At 46.0% G+C, this 19,321-nt stretch overlaps 2 protein-coding genes across 3 annotated transcripts; one reads left to right on the forward strand and one right to left on the reverse strand.

The window, feature by feature from the left end:
* The first annotated feature begins 132 nt into the window (after positions 1–132).
* Positions 133–8,888, forward strand: LOC124468294 (GAS2-like protein 2A). The gene is made up of 7 exons (XM_047020955.1): positions 133–490; positions 940–1,160; positions 1,944–2,051; positions 2,448–2,544; positions 3,733–4,138; positions 6,944–7,079; positions 7,572–8,888. Exons 1-7 carry the CDS (start codon positions 133–135, stop codon positions 8,823–8,825), a joined length of 2,580 nt encoding a protein of 859 aa, XP_046876911.1. The 3' UTR covers positions 8,826–8,888.
* A 2,155-nt stretch (positions 8,889–11,043) lies between these two features.
* On the reverse strand, positions 11,044–18,153 carry LOC124467970 (ras-like protein family member 10B). Of its 2 annotated transcripts, none has more exons than XM_047020504.1 (4): positions 18,076–18,153; positions 16,235–16,653; positions 15,033–15,157; positions 11,044–12,417 (listed from the first exon to the last, which is right to left on the reverse strand). In XM_047020504.1, exons 2-4 carry the CDS (start codon positions 16,538–16,540, stop codon positions 12,147–12,149), a joined length of 702 nt encoding a protein of 233 aa, XP_046876460.1. In that variant the 5' UTR covers positions 16,541–16,653; positions 18,076–18,153; the 3' UTR covers positions 11,044–12,146. The 2 variants fall into 2 exon arrangements, with proteins under 2 accessions (XP_046876460.1, XP_046876459.1); XM_047020503.1 differs by having other exon boundaries at positions 18,014–18,139.
* Positions 18,154–19,321: the final 1,168 nt, after the last annotated feature.

Consider the following 19,321-nt stretch of genomic DNA (forward strand, 5'->3'; position numbering starts at 1 on the left):
AAAAAAGGCTTTAGACATTAAATTCAATGACGAAATATGACCTTAGCCTACCTTTAAATGACCGAAAGCCAAGTTAATTTGTAATTCTGTACACACCAGCCAACAGGTATCCTAGCTACAATTCTCTGCACAATGTCCACCGGGATTCAGCAAGCCACACATCAAAGCATTAAGCCTTTCAAGTCCAGCGAAGAGTACCTCTATGCTATGAAGGAGGATTTGGCAGAATGGCTGAAAGACTTGTATGACATTGAAATCGACGTGAGCAATATTTTGGAAATACTAGAGACTGGCTCTGTCCTCTGTTTCCACGCCAATAATGTCACAAGAGTCGCGGAAGAGTTCATTCAGAATTTCGGAATTGTGCGGCAGATCCAGTTGCCAAAAAACGGTGTCACTTTTGTAAATTCAGCCCAGCGGGCCACCTTTCTAGCCCGGGACAACATCTCAAATTTCATAAACTGGTGCCGACAGCAGATGGATATTAAAGGTATGGTTGAATCTCTATTAGGATATAGGTTACCTCATGAATATTATTTTGGTCCTCTACGCCAAGTTGTTATTGCTTGTAGATGTGCTGCGCTTACAGGTGTTTGCTGTAACATGTAGGTTAATTGAGGCACTAGGGAGAGCTCTTGGCCCATTGAGAAAAAGCAAGTCCTCGGTTTCAGCTTGCTGTTATCAAAGGCTCACTTGTTTAAATACAGACACCATCATCTCAAAGCAAAATGACCCCCAAATGTACCGAAAAATAATATGATTGCGATTCACACTGAAGCCTGAGACTCAACTTTGCATGAATTTAAATAGACACCAACCTCCTAAAACCAATTCACCTCCACCACTTGTGTTCTATGCCATAACTCTCTCTCTCTCTCTCTCTCTCTCTCTCTCTCTCTCTCTCTCTCTCTCTCTCTCTCTCTCTCTCTCTCTCTCTAGATGTGCTCATGTTTGAAACGGACGACCTGGTGCTAAGAAAGAACGAGAAAAATGTCGTGCTGTGTCTTCTGGAGGTGGCCCGGCGAGCCTCTCGTTTCGGCATGGCTGCCCCAGTGCTGATCCAGCTGGAGCAGGAGATAGAGGATGAAATCCAAGAGGACCTGGAGCCGGAGGTTAAACCCCAGCGCCGTGCCTCCAACACCCAGAACCTGGATGAGATGGTGAGACTACTCCAACGGACCCAATTAGGGAGCAATACTGTCATCACTGTGTACTAACTTCTGAAGGAGTTAACCAGTGATGAGGACTCCATTGGAACCACTTATCATTATCCTTCACCTACAAGGAGGCCAGTCTATACTGGTTTCATGGGCAGTTTATTTACAGTGGCTAATGCATAATTAATCGACTGACTGCAATGTAGCTAAAAAGGTTTATGGCCTGATTTCACTGAACTCAATTTATACACTTGTGTTGTGGGGAGAGATTGGTTTGTTCAGGTTGCTATAGAGCAGAGTGACTGAGTGATAGGGTATGGACACGGTCAATATTACTGACCAGAGTAGAACCACACTCAAGGCTTGGCTGTTGAGATGTCAGAGATTTGTGGTGTGCCCCAGTGATTTACGGCAGACACTTCCTGATATACTGTATACACACAAGCAGTTACAAACATCAATGGAGAAGCGAGTTAGCGGTCCTGTTTCTAAAAGAAGAATGTGCACCCATTGCAATGTTTTACTTTTGGTTTAATAGCAAATAATGTAGTCATAAGTGTAAAACATAATCACACTCTTAAGTACATTGCAGGACCAGGAAAGAAGATGAAGAATAAATAAAACATTGCAAAATAAGACACACATACAATACAATGCACAATCAGCAATGAAATGTCAATCCGTAGTAGTACAAATCATAAATGCATTTGTGGAGGAATAATTGCATTATAGAGGAACGTAAATACTGTCTTGGTTGTGTCTGTGTGTGTGTCTCCTTTTCCTCAGGTCCAGCACTTGATAAGCCGATGCACCTGTCCCACTCAGTTTCCCATGATCAAAGTGTCAGAGGGCAAATATAGAGTCGGTGACTCCAGTACTCTTATATTTGTGCGGGTATGTCGACAGAGTAATCCCCTCCTTCTTCATTTTCTCATCAATCCCTGTTACCATCCAGCTGAGCTCACTCTGTGCCTGTCACTTCTCAACTCTCCATCAATTCTTCACCGACCCGTCTCTACACTGCTGTACAAACCAAATGCCTTTCAATAGAAATATCATGAGAGATCTGTGTCATGCTTACACACTCTGACCAGACAATGGGGTTCAATTATTTTGTGAATCACTATCGCTGAATAGCACACTTGCATACGACAAATACTCATCTTCTTATTAATCCTCAACGTATATTCTAGTCATCGTATGCAGCAAGTGTAATGTGTGTGTGTGTGTGTGTGTGTCAGTGTGTGTACATGCATCAGTGTTTATGCATATGTCTCCGTGCTGGTTCAGATCCTGCGTAATCATGTGATGGTGAGAGTGGGAGGTGGTTGGGACACCCTGGAGCATTATCTAGACAAGCATGACCCCTGCCGCTGCACCTCTCTCTGTGAGTACTCTACCCTCACCTCGCTCCCACACACCCACACACTGGCACACCTCATCAGTATGCTTGCCACTATCCTCACAGCTCTGGAGAGAGCTTCTCCGTCTCATTTGTAATACGCCAATGTGTTACAATGCAGCTCTAATAAAGCTCTGAGGTGCAATTGTTTTACTTCCTCAAAGTCTTATTTAGCACAGTGTGGACATCATATTGTTTCAAGGCAACGATTTATAGTTATAGTATCGTTAACGTAAGAGTCAAATTTCCAGTAGCAGAATTCCGAATCGTTAAACAGCTCGTAGGAAACGTTCAGTGAAAGTCACTAGATGGCAGCCATTGCCTTAAACACACACACTTGTCATGGAAGGAAGAAGCGTCTCGTTTGGGGCTGTGCAGCGACCAAGCGCAAGTGTGATGATGCTGATGCTGAGTCACACTGTGACATCAGAGCTACTATCATTTTACACCACCGAGCCGCGCTTTTGTAATGCAAGACTCATTTACCGTTGAATCATCATGGCCTTGACCTCACAGAGAAAAGATAAAACGTACATTTTTTGATGAGACGAGGGTTAGGGCATAAGGAATGAATGCCCAATGGTTGTAAGCCTATTTAGGTAGCAGTTTTATTACTGTGACATGAAATATTGAATTTGTCTTTTAATGGAGAGGCATGTGTTTAATTGACAGTGACTCATTGCATAACCTACCGTGAATAATAGACATCCTTTGTATCTGCTCATTTAATTGACTTGCAATTCGCATAAAGCTTTAACTAATAGATGAACTAGAAAGAAAAAGTGTTCATTTCATGTCTAATCTGGCACCCGCCTAGCATTGGAGACCTGAAAATAACATACACACTGCTGTCCTGTCCAATTCCAAATCAACAAATACACTCACTTATTTGATTTGCGGATTTGATATACCACATGCGTGAAAATGGTTTGATTCCTAAAACTGACATAGTGCTATCAAAGTGTGCAGCATTGCCTGACTACCCTATTAACGTGCAAGACGGTGCTCATTAAAGCTCAGTCTTGTTCAGTGAAGTCCCTGCTTCATTTTCACCTCAGCCAGAGACGGCGGTGTTTACCAGCCTCCCTGCTGCACAGGTGACAGACGACGACCTTGTTTTTCCCTCCTTCCTCATTTTCCATTCCTCTCCTCCCTTTCCCCATTCATCCTCAGCCCACAAGCTGGCCCAGCGCCCGGCAACTCCGGTCCACGAGATCAAAGGCAGGTTGACACCACGCCCAGACGGCACTGGGGGGACCCAGCAGCCTTCCACTCTGCTCCTGAGCCGACATGCTCAGATCCCGCTCCAGCCTGTCCTCTGGACCCCCTCGGCACCCTCCTCCATCCAAAAGGGTCCGAGGCCCGCCAGCCTGTCGCCAGACTTCCGCTCTCGAAGCCCACATCCGAGGTCTCGCACCCCAGACCCGAGGTCTAGGACCCCGGACCCTGTCGTCCGAGCCTCCCGCTCCCGTCTCCCCGGGTCCACCCTCTCTCCAGACCCGGGCCCCAGGGACACCAGGAAAACTCCAGGCACAGGGCTCAGAACCTCCAGAGAACTAGAGGCTCCTTCTCCGAGCAGGTATGGGAGACCTGGGAGATCATATATTACCATGAGCTGAAATGTGTGGAGATGGCGTGGGGGTAGATGAGAGACACTGGTCGTGATCGTTATCATAATATCGTAAAGTCCAATTCTTCAAGAGACCATCACGGGAGGTTTCAGTACCCGAGTGGATAATCAATCAGCTAATGTCAGTAAATGCCACACTGACCTTCAACACAGTTTGATCCTAACATACTCATTAAAAGCACAGCACGGTTCCTAGTCCTCGGAACCTCACAGATTGTTATTAATATCAACCACATTATCACTCCACCAGCTTACTCACAGTGACTAATGTACTTGTGCTGTATCGCTGTGGTGCTTCTACTGACCATAAATACCAGGCCATGACACAGCCTTCAGACACTTATCTGACCTTAAGGGTTATTTAACAGGTGTTGAAACATCATCAAATACTACTGGCGCAGAACCAGGGACTGAGTGCAAATTCACAGGTATAGACTTCAACTAGTCAAGGGATGTTTATTAACATAGAGTACTGATGTGATGGCCATTACTCATCCTGATTAAGAATGTGTGGATATCAACTTTAAATGGAACCCTTTGACATGTAATTGATTCAGAGTAATGGCCTACAGGATATGCAAGTAGGACAAAAGCTGCTATGCAGGGCTAGACACAAAGCTCCAAAAAAAGCATTTACCTATTCCTAGAGTAAGCATCTCTCTTATTAAAAACATTTCTCCTACAGACAAGAAACTTTTAATGGGTCTGAGATGAATGTGTTGAGACTAAATGTTGAAGGAATGTTGTGAGCCTAAATGTTGAGACCACGTTTATTTAGGCTGTAAAAACAGCCTAAAATTATAATTATTATATTGCAATTCCCAATTGCATTTAGTTTAATTTGTGTTTGGTCATTTCCCTGTTAATGTCCTTCATAACAGGTTAGATTACTAAAATGAATCACCTTTATGCCGTGCCACAATGTGTTATTGTGGACCACTTTAGCACAAATGGTTGCTAGAGATGTAATTATCTGAGAGATGAGTGTGGTATTGCATATTTTAGCACTTAATCTCCCAAACTGGGCTATCTGTGGACAGTTTGTTCTTGCTGAATCAAAGCAAGGACAAAAAAAAGGAAGCCATGATTGTGCTTTGGGTTGTCATTTAATTTAGACAAATATGCCATATGCAAGGCCAAGCATAATCCTTTAAGACTGGTATGTCATTAGGCTGTTCACAAACTGCAGCTCCGGTGCCCTTGTATCTTGTGTGGAGGATGTAACAGCTGAGAGAGTCTTAGGGATTATCCATGCCTCTTATTCCTGAATCAAGTCCCTTCACTCCACTTCTGCAGACTAGGTTCTGACGTTGCGGCCCGGCTTAGTTTTGGTTTCTCTGCAAATCCCAAATTTTGAGAGGTCAAACGGAAATACGTTGTGAGCGAAAAGTAAGTGAGTGTCTGTTGTGTGGAATGCCTCACTGGACAGCCTCTGAAAGCTCTCTGTGGAAGTGAGAAGCAAGCAGTTTCAGCGATTTGAAGACTGCTGCACCATGTTTTGTGTCAGCATTTGAGCCTGTCCGTCTGATTTGACACCTGGGGCACAAACAAAGTCAAAAGGTGTCTCAAAACTATGGTGCAGCTGATTCGCTTGTACCTGATTTCCCTGACTGCAGCTGGGGGAAACGACTCGTTTCCATTTGTCGTTTTCATTGTCCAATGGCAGAGCTCTGACGTGGGGCAGTGGGGAATCTTGGAGTTCTCTTGGTGTCCTCTTGGTTAAGGATGGCTCTTCTTCTCTCTCCTAAGGGAACATTGGCTCAAGGTGAAAAACGGCTGTTTGCCCAAATCACTGTCCTATTTCATCATATTTCATATATATCATATTTCCCCCAGACTCTCCCAGCTTTTGAGAGATTTCGACGGCAGAGGTCATCAACCTGTATTTCTGCAACATCTGAGATTGTGGAATCCACTCGAAGCAGGGTTGTGTCTGAATCTGACCTTGTCACTGCTATTTCATCAAACATTCCATGAGGTTGCATTCACGTATTAAAGGACTCTATAAGGAAGTCTTTGCTGCCTGCTTTTCAATGGTTAATGCTGAGTTTTTGATTGCTTGCAAGACCTGAATAGGAAGTACGTACTTGAATGACATAATGGCTATTTGTTAAGTGTTGTAGTGCACTGGACTGGAAAGCTTGCAGATAACATTAAGCTCTCACTTTACTTGATGAAGTACTGGAACAACTATGTGTTCCAGCTGGAAAATGACCTTGTCAACAAACTCTTCAGTTTCAAGGGAGTTATTTTCTGGTAAACACAAGTTTCCGTCTTGCAGGAAAACTGAATGTAGGGTAACCAGAATATGGATTATTACCTCCTTGGTGCAGGATCTATACACAGCTTCATAGGATGGTTTTGAACCTTTAGTTTACATTTAGTTATTTAGCAGACGCTAAATATCAGTGGATATTTAGGGAAATCAGTGGAACTACTATGTACTGTACTCTGACAGCAGACGTTTTGGATTTAGATGGGGAAGAGTTGAAGTATATCTGTTCTGAGACCACATCTGTATGGCTCCAATTGTTTCAATTCAAATCCTAATTTATTTTTATTTTGTGAAAATGACAGGTCATGTACTAGCTTCTGAAACCCAGCTTTAGAGCAGTGTCTGGATATCTGCCCACTTGCAAGAATGTAACAAATGAGCTATTATGAGGGTGTGAAGATCACCTTTGACAGTCCTGATAAGCAGAGGTACACCCAAACATGATAGATGTGTGTGTAATCTAGGTCCTTCTTTTTCAGACTGAGACAAAGTGCCTCACTTCAGCACCTCCAAGCAGAAAAATATGACTCGGCATTCGACTCCTCCACCAGGACAAGCCGGGAAGCCAACCGTTCCTCCCCAGCCCCGCGCCTGACCAGCAGCCTTCCTCGCCCCGTCCAGCGCTCCTCCACACCCCAGCCTCAACCCCAGCCCCAACCTCGGCCCCAACCCCAGCACCAGCCCCAGCCCCAGCCCCAACCCCAACCCCATCGCTCCTCCACACCCCAGCCTCGAACCCAGCCCCAACCCCAGCCCCAGCGATCTAAAACCCCCTTGGTTTTCCACAAGCCCCCTGGCCAACCCTCCTTCCAACCACAGTCCCAGTCTGTGCTGGAAAGTAGGCTCACCCAAACCTGGACCAAATCCCAGTTTGCCTCCAAGCTCAGACAGAGCTCCAACCACACCGATAATTCCAGTTTTTCTTCAATCCTGAGGCAAGGAGGGCCTTGTACACCCAGACCTGCTACCCCTATAAGAGGTTACAGTCCAGCTAGATATACTCCTGACTGCACTAGGCAACCCACCATCACTATCCAGGAGCCCGACAATGATAATCCTCCACAAAAAAGGCCAACTCTAATTTGGACCTTCTGCCCTGCCAATAAGAACAGGGATTACTCGTTCGGGGAGGCCCCAGTTAGGTCCTTTAGTCCCATTGGTGGAACACCTAGGGGGGTTCAAAACAAGACAGCTACCCCTGAAATGAACTCAACCATTACTTCTTACAACTCTTCAAACGGTGATACGAATCCTAGGAAAAGACAGCCCCTGTCCAGACAAAATGCATCTGGCTACCCTGTTACCGAGAAGACCTCTTCTATTTACTGTGAACTTAAAGGGAGTCTAGATGAGCTTGACTCACATAAGGTCTGTAGCCAAGGCTGTAGAGAGGGAGACACAGACAAACGCCACTTCTTCATTCCTCCTCCCCCCATCAGCCCAGCTGAGGAAGCCAGTCTGTACCAGAGTCTGGAAGACGAGATCCTGGCCAACCTCCGGCAGCTCAGCGTCGACTCGGACGACGACAGCCGCAGCAGTGCCCAGGAGGACCGCAACCACGACGACTCACATCAGACTGCCCCAGAAAGCCGGAAACGAGATCCCACCACAGATGCTGCAAGTCTCGACCGTCCAAGTGAGGTTAGCTATGACGCAGTCGTTGCTGAACTCTCCCAAGGACAGGAGCGGCCAGTGAAGACGCGCGTGGAGAGCTGGGCGGACACAGTCGGTTCTAGAGGCAGCAAACTTGCGTCCAATAGTGCAGAGGTGGACACAGGTCCAACCCTCAAAGTGACCAGTTCCTGGTCCTCATTTGGATCAAGTGTTGAGTCTAAAGAGCCACACATTGAATTTAAAAGCTCCCCTCACACGAGCAACAGAGTTAGCGTTAGCCGTTGCGGCACAACCACCAAATCAGCCTCAGTTAATCCTCGACCCGACTCAAAAGAGTCAGAGAACCTGAAAAAGCACCGACCTGGTTCTCTCAGACGAAGAAGGACCTTAAAGAAACCAGAGAGAGTGCCTTCCATCTACAAACTGAAGCTCCGCCCAAGACTCCGACCCAGACACGACCACAGACCCGGGAAAAAGCCATCCAGGATCCCCACCCCTGTCTCCTACAGGGTCAGTCAAACCACGGAGGACCCTGGAGGAGCTACGAGAGACATGCCAAACCCACAGAAAAAACCTCGTCCACTCAACTCAAACATCCAGGCAAACCAGCAGAGTTCTTTGGAAAGCTATGGGAGGCTTCAAAGCCACAGACATCTTGATGGCAACGATGATCCAATTAGGCAAAAACAGAGGCAAACTCCCAGCCAGGAAACAGCAGAGGATCCGGAACATGAGTCTTGGGTTTAGCAGCTCACAAAATGGGCATCACTAGAATGCCCTAACTGACTAATCATTTCGACATCAGCCCAGGCAGTGATGAGAGAAAATGAGCAAATGAAGGATGGATGTGTGGTGAAATAGAGAGGCCGATGAACTTTTAAATCTCGGTGGCTTTGGCACTCTCATTTACGTGTCCTTAAATGAACAAGTGCTCCACTGTGAAAGATGAGCATTTGAATGGCCTAATTAAAGCCTGTTTACCCTGTGCCGTCAGACGTATTTTACATTGACTTCACGAGAGGCAGGATGTTGGAAAGAGCAGCTCCAAAATCCACGTCCAGCTTTCATGCGCTGAGGTAGAAAGGTGCTATCACACCTACCAGGTAGCTGACGTCACGCAGAGCCATTCCATGGCCCTCCTCGCGACAGCACCCCAAAACTGTGCTGAACTACTAAACAATGTGCATTTCCTGGAAAAGAAGTTGTTCTGCTGTGTAATTAATGACACTTGAAGTGTGAGCCAGATCCATTTGTTTGGAGGTCAGGTTTCTGTTTTTCACACAGCGGGTCTCGGCTCATCTCTGAATGCACTTTTCTGAATGGTACACCACGCTGAGAGCAGAGGACACTCACACACACACACACACATAAACACACATGGGCGGGGGAGAGAGCAGCAGGCATCAGGAGACCAGGGAGAATTGAAACCTTCAGACCTTATTATCGGACACAGCCGGGCTTCTCACCGCAAGCCGCCTCACTGGAGGAAGTGCTCGATCACAGCACAGAAGACAAGCAGGGGGCCTCGGAGACACCTCGAGCTCAGGTATTGAGGCACGGCTGCACTCCAGTGCCTTATGGTGTACATACACTAACGCACACATGCGATTACTTTTCATTCTTTGTTCAATTCTGCCACCGCTACAAGTCAGCACAAACGTATTTTGTATTCCTCTCACGAAAAATGATTCCGTCGCAAAAGAAATACAATTTATTATTTGTCTTTGCCTCATATTTTGATACATTTCTACATGCCTCAGTGGAATAAAAGATTATTACAGTTCATATTTTCTATGGATGACAAAAGGGTTTGGTTTCTGTCAATATGTCATACAGTAAAATATCTTCTACTGACCTACAGTGTGTCTTATCCAGGCTTTGCCAAGAACCCATTGTAATACTTTGCCAGTGTATCAGTCACCTTGTGTTTATTGAGTTTGCAGTGGCAGACTCCAGTCTTATAAATAACCCCTGGGCCTAATGCTGGGAGGGTGTCAAGTCTGGAGCTATAAATAGCCTGTATCAGAGCTGCAGCCCGTCACACCACAGCAGCTGCGCTTGTTCCTCTGACTGGCTCTCACGTCACACTGCACACAGCTTCAAACTAGACAAGGAGATCTCCAATTACCTCCACCGGCTGTGTGGCTACGTGACATTGCAAAGACGTGTGCATTTACGCACAAGCAAACACAAGGTAAACAAGGAACAGAGACCAAGTTGGGACCAAGTCACATTTGAATAACCTTTTTTAGTTGACCAAGCACAGTTGGACTATTCCCTACAAAATCGTACACTTCAACCAGCAATGCATATGCTTAAAAATGTCATATGCTAATTGAGCCCTATCTCAAGAAATGATTGGGAAGATACCGTAGACATATTTGCTGTTCAGAAACAATGTTTCAACTAGCGCTTTGCTTCACTGTGACTGATATCATATCAGGGGATTAAGATATCTGCCTTTTCACAGCTACCGACGGTATTTGGTTTCTTCTATGGTAGTATGCCCATAGCAGAGTGTGAATACAGACTGCTTCACAAATGGAAGTGTGACAGGCGGTCACACTGACCTACATCACAATTCCGATCCAGATGTGTTACATAAGCTTCTTTCAAGCCCTCTTTACAATTTCTGGTTTTGTGCAAGCCCTTTCTCCTCCAACAAATAGACATGACCTGAGAGACGGAATTCGAATGGGAGGGGACGCACAGCCTGTTTGGAGGTGAAGGTGAAATGAACTGTATGACAATGAGGTATTTTGCGGGAAGAAATCCTAATGGGCAAAGACCTGTGGTGCAGACAAAAGAGGAGGGAGTGATGTTGTGAGGTATTCTATACTTCCTAGAAGAGAACGTGACCAGACTCACTGAGGAGGGAGGAGTAGCTATCTTACAGTGACGTAATCGAGCGTCTGACCAAGAGATGGTCATTGGACAGTTAATTGTCGGTGCTAAATGACAGAGACTGGTAGCACCAACAAATAATTTTATTTGAACAGAAACTTAACAGTAATTTTCAGTGGCTGTGCTGTTCTTTACACACTGTCGTCACCAATAGCAGTAAAATCTTCCGAAGCCTGCAACTGACCATTTAATTCAAGACCAATGAAAGTCTTACCGCATGTTTTTGTTTGCTTGAATCAGTTAGCAATTGTAATCAGTTGTTGAGTCCGTTTTTTTCTATACTTGTGCTGTTATATGTGTCCTCAATGCAATTTAAGTAGAATTGAATTCAAGCAGGTGGGCCTATTGCTTTTTGAAATTTGAAAAAAGAAAACAACGATGCCCCTGCATGGGCCTACCAGTGGCATACACACACAAGCTAAACCTTGTGTACCCTACACATAGTATGCACATTTACAAGTAAAAAAATCCAAACTAATCCTAAAATGATCTAGAGGTGAACCGAAGTCTGTTGCCCTCCCTTTTAATGGCCACAATTGCCCACACATTGGTATCATTTGCATTCAAAGCAAAGCATACAATATAGGGCTGATTTACAGGACAACAAGATTTACAGAAGGCGAATGACTCCAGTTTATAATTTTTATATTCAAAGAAAACTGACCACACCATACTCAACAACCTTGGACTTTAGGTGCTTATTCAAAAATGCAATTTCATTAATGAGACCAGGACAGCAGGGGTTAGGTTAGTCTGCTCTCTTTCCTGCAGATTCCAGCCAGTCTCACTCTGTAGGGGGCAAGGGGCATTTGCTATGTCATGAATTACCTCTAAGTTACTTCCACAACACAAACAGCTGTCTGTCTGGAGCCACTACCAGATGCTAGAAGATTCCTTGAGTGCATTTGAGTATAAATAATCAGACAGCCGGTATTTTTGGTTGAAGTAGCTGCCTCTAAGTTAAGGAGAAGATCAAAGGTGGTAAGGTTTACAAAGACAATTATTTCCCCATCCTTGATCTAGGATGAATTCAGCAGCAAAACACGAGGGCAGTTGTAAGTAGGTATACAGCGGATCCTGCAGGTTTTCTAGTCAATCACAACTCAGCAGTCCCGGTCGGCCACTGCCCCTCCCGAGGCTCCTCTCTCTGGGCAAAGCCGGCCGTCACATGAGGCTGCAGCGCTCCCTCCGCAGGGCTCGCTGGAAGCGGATGGTGGCGTGGACGTGTTTGCAGCGCACGCAGCCCACGCTGCGCAGCGCCTCGCCGAAGAGCAGCAACATGTGCCAGTTGAACTTGGCCGAGCACTCCACGTAGCCGCACTTCCAGCTTTTCCTCACCAGGTCGGAGACGTTGTGACGGGGGATGACCCGCCCCCGCTGTAGGTCCCTCTTGTTGCCCACAATGAGGATGGGAGTGTCCGATGTCCCCACCATCCTGAGAGGGGCACAGTTAGTTCAGTCAAGTGAGGCAACATGCATTTCATTTCATTCAGTATTGCAGAACAAGTCCTATTTCTTGTGGGTAGTGTTTGTTAAATGATTTCACAAGCTGCAAGGCTAAGCACTTGCCCAAATGAAGTCTTGAGAAGTGTTTGGCGAGAGACCAGCGACATTGTCTGGTATTTATTCTTTGTACATATTTTCTTGTACTCTACCTCACCGTGCACTTATATTTCACACACACACACAAACACAGAAAACCACACAAAAGTAAATACATCTCATACATAACCACCAGCCTTTAGTTGGAGAACTCTGGGGAAATTATCCTGAAGGCTTTTCAGTTACAGTGACAAATCCCAATCCCTATCTACCATGTCGAACACATTTTATTCAGAAGTGGGGAAAAGGACATTATACAGAAGCTTACTTTTCAGACTGTTTGACCTATTCATGAGGTAAAATCCAGAAACTTTTAACATATTCATGTTAGCACAAGCTTTCTTCCCCTTGCCAAATTGAAATGAAAACCCTAGCGTGGGAAATAAAGGCCACCTCAAAACGAGGCTTTTAAATTGCACAGATCCCTTGTTGTCACACCATGGTATTCTGTGGCTCTGGTGGGGGTGGGGGGGGGGGGGGTCTGTCTCTTTTTAATTGTCTGAAGGTTGTTCTTCTGCTGTGAGTCCAATGTCAATGAGAAGCGTATGCTTGTTCAGTGCAGCTGTAGCGGACTGTCCTCCCTTCTCCTTCTCCCTGGTCTGTCAGGTTCCTTTTGTCCACAGAACTTGACTTTGTCAACAGCTTTGGTGACAAACTGTTTATTTACTGAGGCCTCACCTTTCTTGTGTACCTGGACCCCGCGTGACAGAGCTAGAGAGTAAGACTAGGGCAGTCACTCTCCTCTCTCTCTCTCCCCGGGCATCTGCACTCAGCCCTTGTCTCCTGCCTTATCACCCTCAAACTGAAGACCAGAGCTTGTGACAGTTCCCTCCCTGAGGAGGTACCAAACTTTTCCTCAGCTGTCAAATCCTTGAAACCATCCGCAGAAGTAAGACTCTGTTAATTAGGGCACAGTGAAGGAGAAGGAGACACGTATCGGAGGGCAGATATTGACTGAGGGACTTCGTACTGTGTTGAACATTCATTTAACGAGGCGATTCTGAAGGCGCACATAAATCGAACACAGTGGCACAGGCCGGACTGCGTAATAACCAAGCCCGCCCCTGTCGACGATCGGCAGAGGCAGGCTCTGACACCGATTAGCCTCCGAGTGGCCTTGGCCAGCGTAGCGTTCCTGTCAGCTCGGGTGATGAGTGACGGTCTACCCCGCCACACATCCTGGTGGCAGACAAACGGGCTCGGTGGGACGGCGAAACCTCCCCATCCATCACAACCGACGACAGGTGACCTCCGCCAGTAAACCCCCCCCCCGCCATCCCTGCTGTCACCTCCGGATCGGCGCTGACGTCGGCGCTGACGTCCCGTCGCCACGGAGGCGCTGCAGGGGACACGCCGACTAGACGGAGACGCACCTGGGAGCACGTTTGATGGATTCAAAGGGGAGGAGGAATCGTTGACTTTGCCGACAGACGCCCACAAGGAGTTTGGGAAATCTCGAGCTGGCGCGGCTGGATGAGCGTGCACCATATTATGTTCACTGAAGCATATTTGCCGAGTTAGGATCATGAAGGGGTATGCAAATGACACAGACGAGTCAAAGACAAGATACTTTGATGGGTTGTACAAACGATGTGCAGACGATGAAAACCAAATCAAATGAAGTGGCACCTTTCCCCAGTGCCTACACCACAGTCCCATGGGACATTGAGAACACAAGCTGTCAGTTTCATCCTGGGTAATCATCAGGTTTAAGGAACAAATTAAACACTTCAAAATTCCTCGTCTGTGTGTGACTTGTGATGGAGGAGGCAGTTTAAGTAAGCCCCTAACATAACGTCTTGTTAACAAGGTCCCAGTGCACCTTCATGCGCTATATCAAACAAAGGAAAAAACGACAGAGGGACTAACACTGTCAAACAATTTGCCCTTGAGCAAGGCATTGGACTTCACATCTAAAAGTATAAAAGGAAAGTTAACACATTCTTTACTCGAATTCTTCCCTTGGCCTCCTGCAATTCTCAAAACATAAAGGAGAACATATTTGGGATTCCCTCCTCATTTACTGTGTTCTCCAGTACAGCTGGAGAAGCACTTGAAATTCGACATATCCTGGCTCCCAAAAACTCAAGGCTTCGCCAGATCGAGACATCCTCCATGACTTTTTCATATTCACCGAGGACACTTTGTGGTCGAGCGGTCGTACCTCCTCAGCTCCACGAGACACAAAGCAGAGACACGGCATAAACAAACAGCAGTGAAGTAGGGATTCTCAGGGGAAGCTGTGTTGATGACAAGAACCCTTGACCTCAAGTGGCCTCGTGACCTACGCCTGATTTCAGTGGGTGTTAAACCAAAAAAGCTCCTCGCGTTTTCCACCACCGATTGTCCTGATTGCGGAGTGCGGCCCAGGCAGTAACTGTAATTACAACTGAGCGCCCCCTCCCCCTCCCCCCCGTTTGTTATGCAGGTGCCGTAGTCCTCCCTCACCTGGTCTCCAGGATCTGCTGACGCATGGTCTTGACGTATTCAAAGCTGTCAAAACAGCAGATGTCATAGACCAGGATGTAGACGTGAGCACTGCGGATGCCGCGGCAGCAAGTGTCTGTCCATTCCTGAGGTGAGGGGGAGAAAGACAGGGGAAATGACATCATCAGTAAGACTGCTTACTGACACGGATATCTGCTCGAGTCCATTATCTCTATCAGCAAACAATATTAGTCCTGGTTGATTTTTCATAAGACTTCCACGATTGACGAATTTGACCCAAATGTAATTTGACTGAACCTATTTCTCCTGCGGACTGGTTTCTCACGGTGACAGATATATTTTATTTGTCAGTGCTTGCGGCTACTCCACCAGAATAAAGTACCACTCGTGTAAAAATGAAAACACATATTTTAAAAGTGTTACCACTAACATAATATGTACTGTGTCATTGTTAGGAAAGGAAATTATATACAGCTGATCTGGTAAACTTTCAGCCATTGAACCAAAATCTTGTGGGAAAAAATAAATATTGACCCTTGACTGGAAGTGCAGTTTAACACCTTCATGTAAAGATATATTAGCAAACTCATGTTGATTAAGCAACAATCCCGTCTCTATTTCTGACATTTGTTTTCAAGTGTCATGTCGCATGACTCATTATTCAACCTGACATTAACCAGATCCCTGGACCAGCAGAGATAAAAGAGTGCTGTTCCTTTCATGTGACGTGCCTGGAAATGATACAGAGCTACTTGTCCTCTACTCACCAATGACAGAGCTGATTCAGCAGGCTCTCATTTGAGTGTCATGGTCAGGTTTGTGCATTTGGGTCAAGAGAGAGATAGCTTTTGAGAGGCCAGATGAAAGGGTTATGTAGAGGGAAATATAGAATATACAGTGGGACATGAATACACGCAGTTCACGTTTTCAGGCCATATGGCTGGCCAGAAAACAAATGACCCCTATTGTCTACAAACGAGGTCCCTGTAATTCTCGTAGTGATTTAACAGACAGAACCTGGCACTTCGAGCGGCTACTTCTTTCAATCGATTCCTGGAAGATCTTAACAGCTCCATTTACTTTCACGCCCCTTTTTTCTAGAAGTCTCCCGAGTGTCCTCAACCTGCAGGTGTGTCGACCAACTGCACAACCTAATCATCTCCTCTGTCCCTCGTCTCGGCAGAACAGATGGGCAAGCGTACCTGCAAGCTGCTGCCAGGAAAGCTGGCGATGGCCGGGTAGTCCGTGATCTGCAGGTCGTGCACGTGACCGTTGAGGACGGCGGCGGCCAGGTGGACCTGGCGCGTGCGGCTCGGCGCCGGCGCGGGCCTGTCGCTGTAGTCATCGTGGAGGAAGCGCTGCACGATGGCCGTCTTGCCCACGCCCTGCGCCCCGAGCACGGCAATCCGGAAGGGAGGGGGCATCCGGGAGCCTCCTCCGCGAGCCCCGCGGCTGCCCGCGGCCGCCCCGCCGCCCTCCCTGTTCTCGCAAACCACGGGCCAGTGCATTCAGGGTGGAAGAACCACGAGGGCACCGCATAGTCCACACGCGGGCGCAGAGGCGGGTGTGCAGGCGGGCTCGGCGTCGGCTCATGCATAGGCCACCCGCACCCCCCTGAGCACTGAGGAAGAAGGGGGTAGAGATGGGTGAAGCACGAGCAGGAAAAGCCGATTCAGGGAGAGAGAAAACATTAAGTGTGAAGGGGAATGGGGCAAGAGACAAGGATGTGTGTGTGTGTGTGTGTGGGGGGGGGGGGGTTGAGAAAAGGGTGACAGGAGAAGAGATGGCGGAGAATACAGACAAAAAGACAGCAAGAGAGAGAATGCTTGTTAGTTCAGTTGGTATAAAACGCATGGAAACCACCAAAAGCTTATTAATTCAGAAAAAGGAAACAATGGCAGAAGGCTGCCAAGCAACCAATCAATAAGAATAGAGCAAGGACACCATGATATGGAGAAATACCAAACAAGTGAAATAAAGACAGTCACATTCATTCCAAGATGCCCTTTCATATTTTGAAAGGGCATTTTTTGTACATATATAGGGCACAGGGCATTTTGTACATACTTTATGTATCGGTACAAGACTTTGGAATAAAAAACCTGCACAGCTAAAAACAGCCCTGGGTAGCGTAGAGCACCAGCAGTTAGGCCTTACCTGCATTTACTGACCTCATTACTAAGAACCTATGCTTAATTAGGGCGTCACACTTATTACCGCACTTGGTCAAATACAATAAGACTGAATGGTTAAGCATCACAAGATGAATACCAGGTAACAAAATCATAAAATCTTCATTTCAAACGATTCAATTTTTTTGACTACTTTTCAACACCCATTTATCGAACTCGATTTATATACTTGCAAATATTTGGTACAGTCGATTCAGGGGTCAAAATCTCTCGTCGTAAGCTATCCTTGGTGGCCCTTGCTAGTTTTCACAATGAGATTTATAATTTCATACGTTTTCTCATGAACGTAGACTACAAACCTAGAAATTATATAGCCTATGGGCAAAGTTTAAGAACAACCTACTAGTACGGGTAGATGCAGCATTGAGGTCAGGTCCTGAAAGTGGAGCAGCGTCACGATCTTTACGCGCTCATGGTAGGCTATAGCTCGGAAAGTACACAAACTGCACTGATGTACCATATTAGTCTACATGTTAAAAATTTGAAATTGCATCTACTATCGTTTAAGATCAATCTACAATAAATAACCTATCCTACTGGTACAACTGTTCGCATTCTACTTGCAAACACCTCGTGGCATAAACTCGATTTTATCTTCATTTACCCACCCCACTTACACAAGTTGATATTAAAAGCATGCATGACCTTAATTATCTAATGTGTACAAGTTGGAAAAATATTTCAACATCATATTAACGACAGAATAACGACATACTGTGTGTACAACCTCCATACATGAATACATCTAATATCTTGCGGAACTGCTGTAGGATTCCAATACATGCTTACCGTGCGCGCAAGTAAGGTGCTCTAAGGATGGAGAGAGGTGTAGTCTGCTGCGAGATCTTTACCTGCCGTGATGCTGTTCTGTGTAGAACCTTATTCGTTGACTTCCCACGAATATATAAGTGGCTCAGGTACCTTGAGTGCAGAGTCGTAAGATTACAACCTCCTCGCAACCCCCACCCCCCACACAGCGCCATATCTTCCCCCCCTATTGGCTAGCGGTACACGCAGTCCAAATATTGTGTGTGTGTTTGGGGGGGTTGGAATCGAAATGCCCACTGCCCACGTTAATCAAACTGTTGTCGTCCGATTATAATTTTGAATAAGGTTTAGTGAAGCCTAATGTTCACTATCCTATTATCTATTATCTATGTCATTAATGATGACTGCCATACCAAATGTAAGGGTGTCCGTTACGATTGTGCACCCTGGTCGCTTACTTTTGATATGGTGTCTCAACAGGGTTTTCCAATTGAAAAAAATCAACAAGCAGCTTGTTGATTTTGCGCCAAAGTGTAAGAAATTATCTATGAAGATTGTGTCTATTTGAGTGGCATTTAACACGCAGCCATACTTTTTACGCACAGTTACGCACTGCCAACCAGCTGTTTTACCGTTCCAAAGGTTTGTTTCTTCGTGTCCTTACTTTTGCAAAACACTATAAGTCCGATTGATTGAAAAGCCAAATAAAGTTTAAACACGCACCAATTTGTATTCCCTGTGAATACCGGTAGCCTCGCGTGCGTGAGCGATAAAATCTCAAGTATATTAGCTCACGCACTTGAGCAACATGTGTACACACTGCAACTGATGGGCAGTCGGCTGTTTCTTAGCAACCAAATCTTTTGCCCCTGTTGCTAAGTAACCACGTGCCACATACCTGCCTCATACCACGTCACCTTTACAACCCACATCATAGTACGCAGGTGTATTGTATGTGATGTAGTCTACGTGAAACGTAGACCAAACTGAACCCACATCTCGACCTATGTGACCGTTGCCTAAAGTGATCTCATGCGGGTTTTTTTTTTTAAGGCAAAGTGCAGGTTTTATTTCCTTTTTAGTCATTGTTTAAAACTCCAAATAACCTTTTCAACTATGCTTTTTGTGTGGACAGTTTATTTGCCGTCTAATAGCCAATACCAAGTGAAGTGTATTTAGCCAAGGCTTAGCCTAGACACAGCTATTACCATGCACGCTGCCACTCGTCTTTGCTGCCTCTTATGGCACCAACACAGAGGAGAGATGGCATGCCAGTCTGTGATTGCAGAAACCATGACAGTGAGTAAATGAGAAAGTCAACCACAAATC

The sequence above is a fragment of the Hypomesus transpacificus genome, chromosome 5, assembly GCF_021917145.1.
Source record: "Hypomesus transpacificus isolate Combined female chromosome 5, fHypTra1, whole genome shotgun sequence".
Classification (NCBI taxonomy): domain Eukaryota; kingdom Metazoa; phylum Chordata; class Actinopteri; order Osmeriformes; family Osmeridae; genus Hypomesus; species Hypomesus transpacificus.

Bases quoted from the DNA above. Each gene is read 5' to 3' on its own strand.
- LOC124468294 (XM_047020955.1), top strand. From the start codon at position 133: ATGTCCACCGGGATTCAGCAAGCCACACATCAAAGCATTAAGCCTTTC. The intron at 1,161-1,943 runs GTGAGACTACTC...CCTTTTCCTCAG, and splicing joins CCCAGAACCTGGATGAGATG to GTCCAGCACTTGATAAGCCG. The intron at 4,139-6,943 runs GTATGGGAGACC...CTTCTTTTTCAG, and splicing joins GAGGCTCCTTCTCCGAGCAG to ACTGAGACAAAGTGCCTCAC.
- LOC124467970 (XM_047020504.1), bottom strand. From the start codon at position 16,540: ATGCACTGGCCCGTGGTTTGCGAGAACAGGGAGGGCGGCGGGGCGGCC. The intron at 15,158-16,234 runs GTACGCTTGCCC...CCCTCACCTCAG, and splicing joins TTCCTGGCAGCAGCTTGCAG to GAATGGACAGACACTTGCTG. The intron at 12,418-15,032 runs GTGAGGGAGGAC...TGCCCCTCTCAG, and splicing joins CAGCAGATCCTGGAGACCAG to GATGGTGGGGACATCGGACA.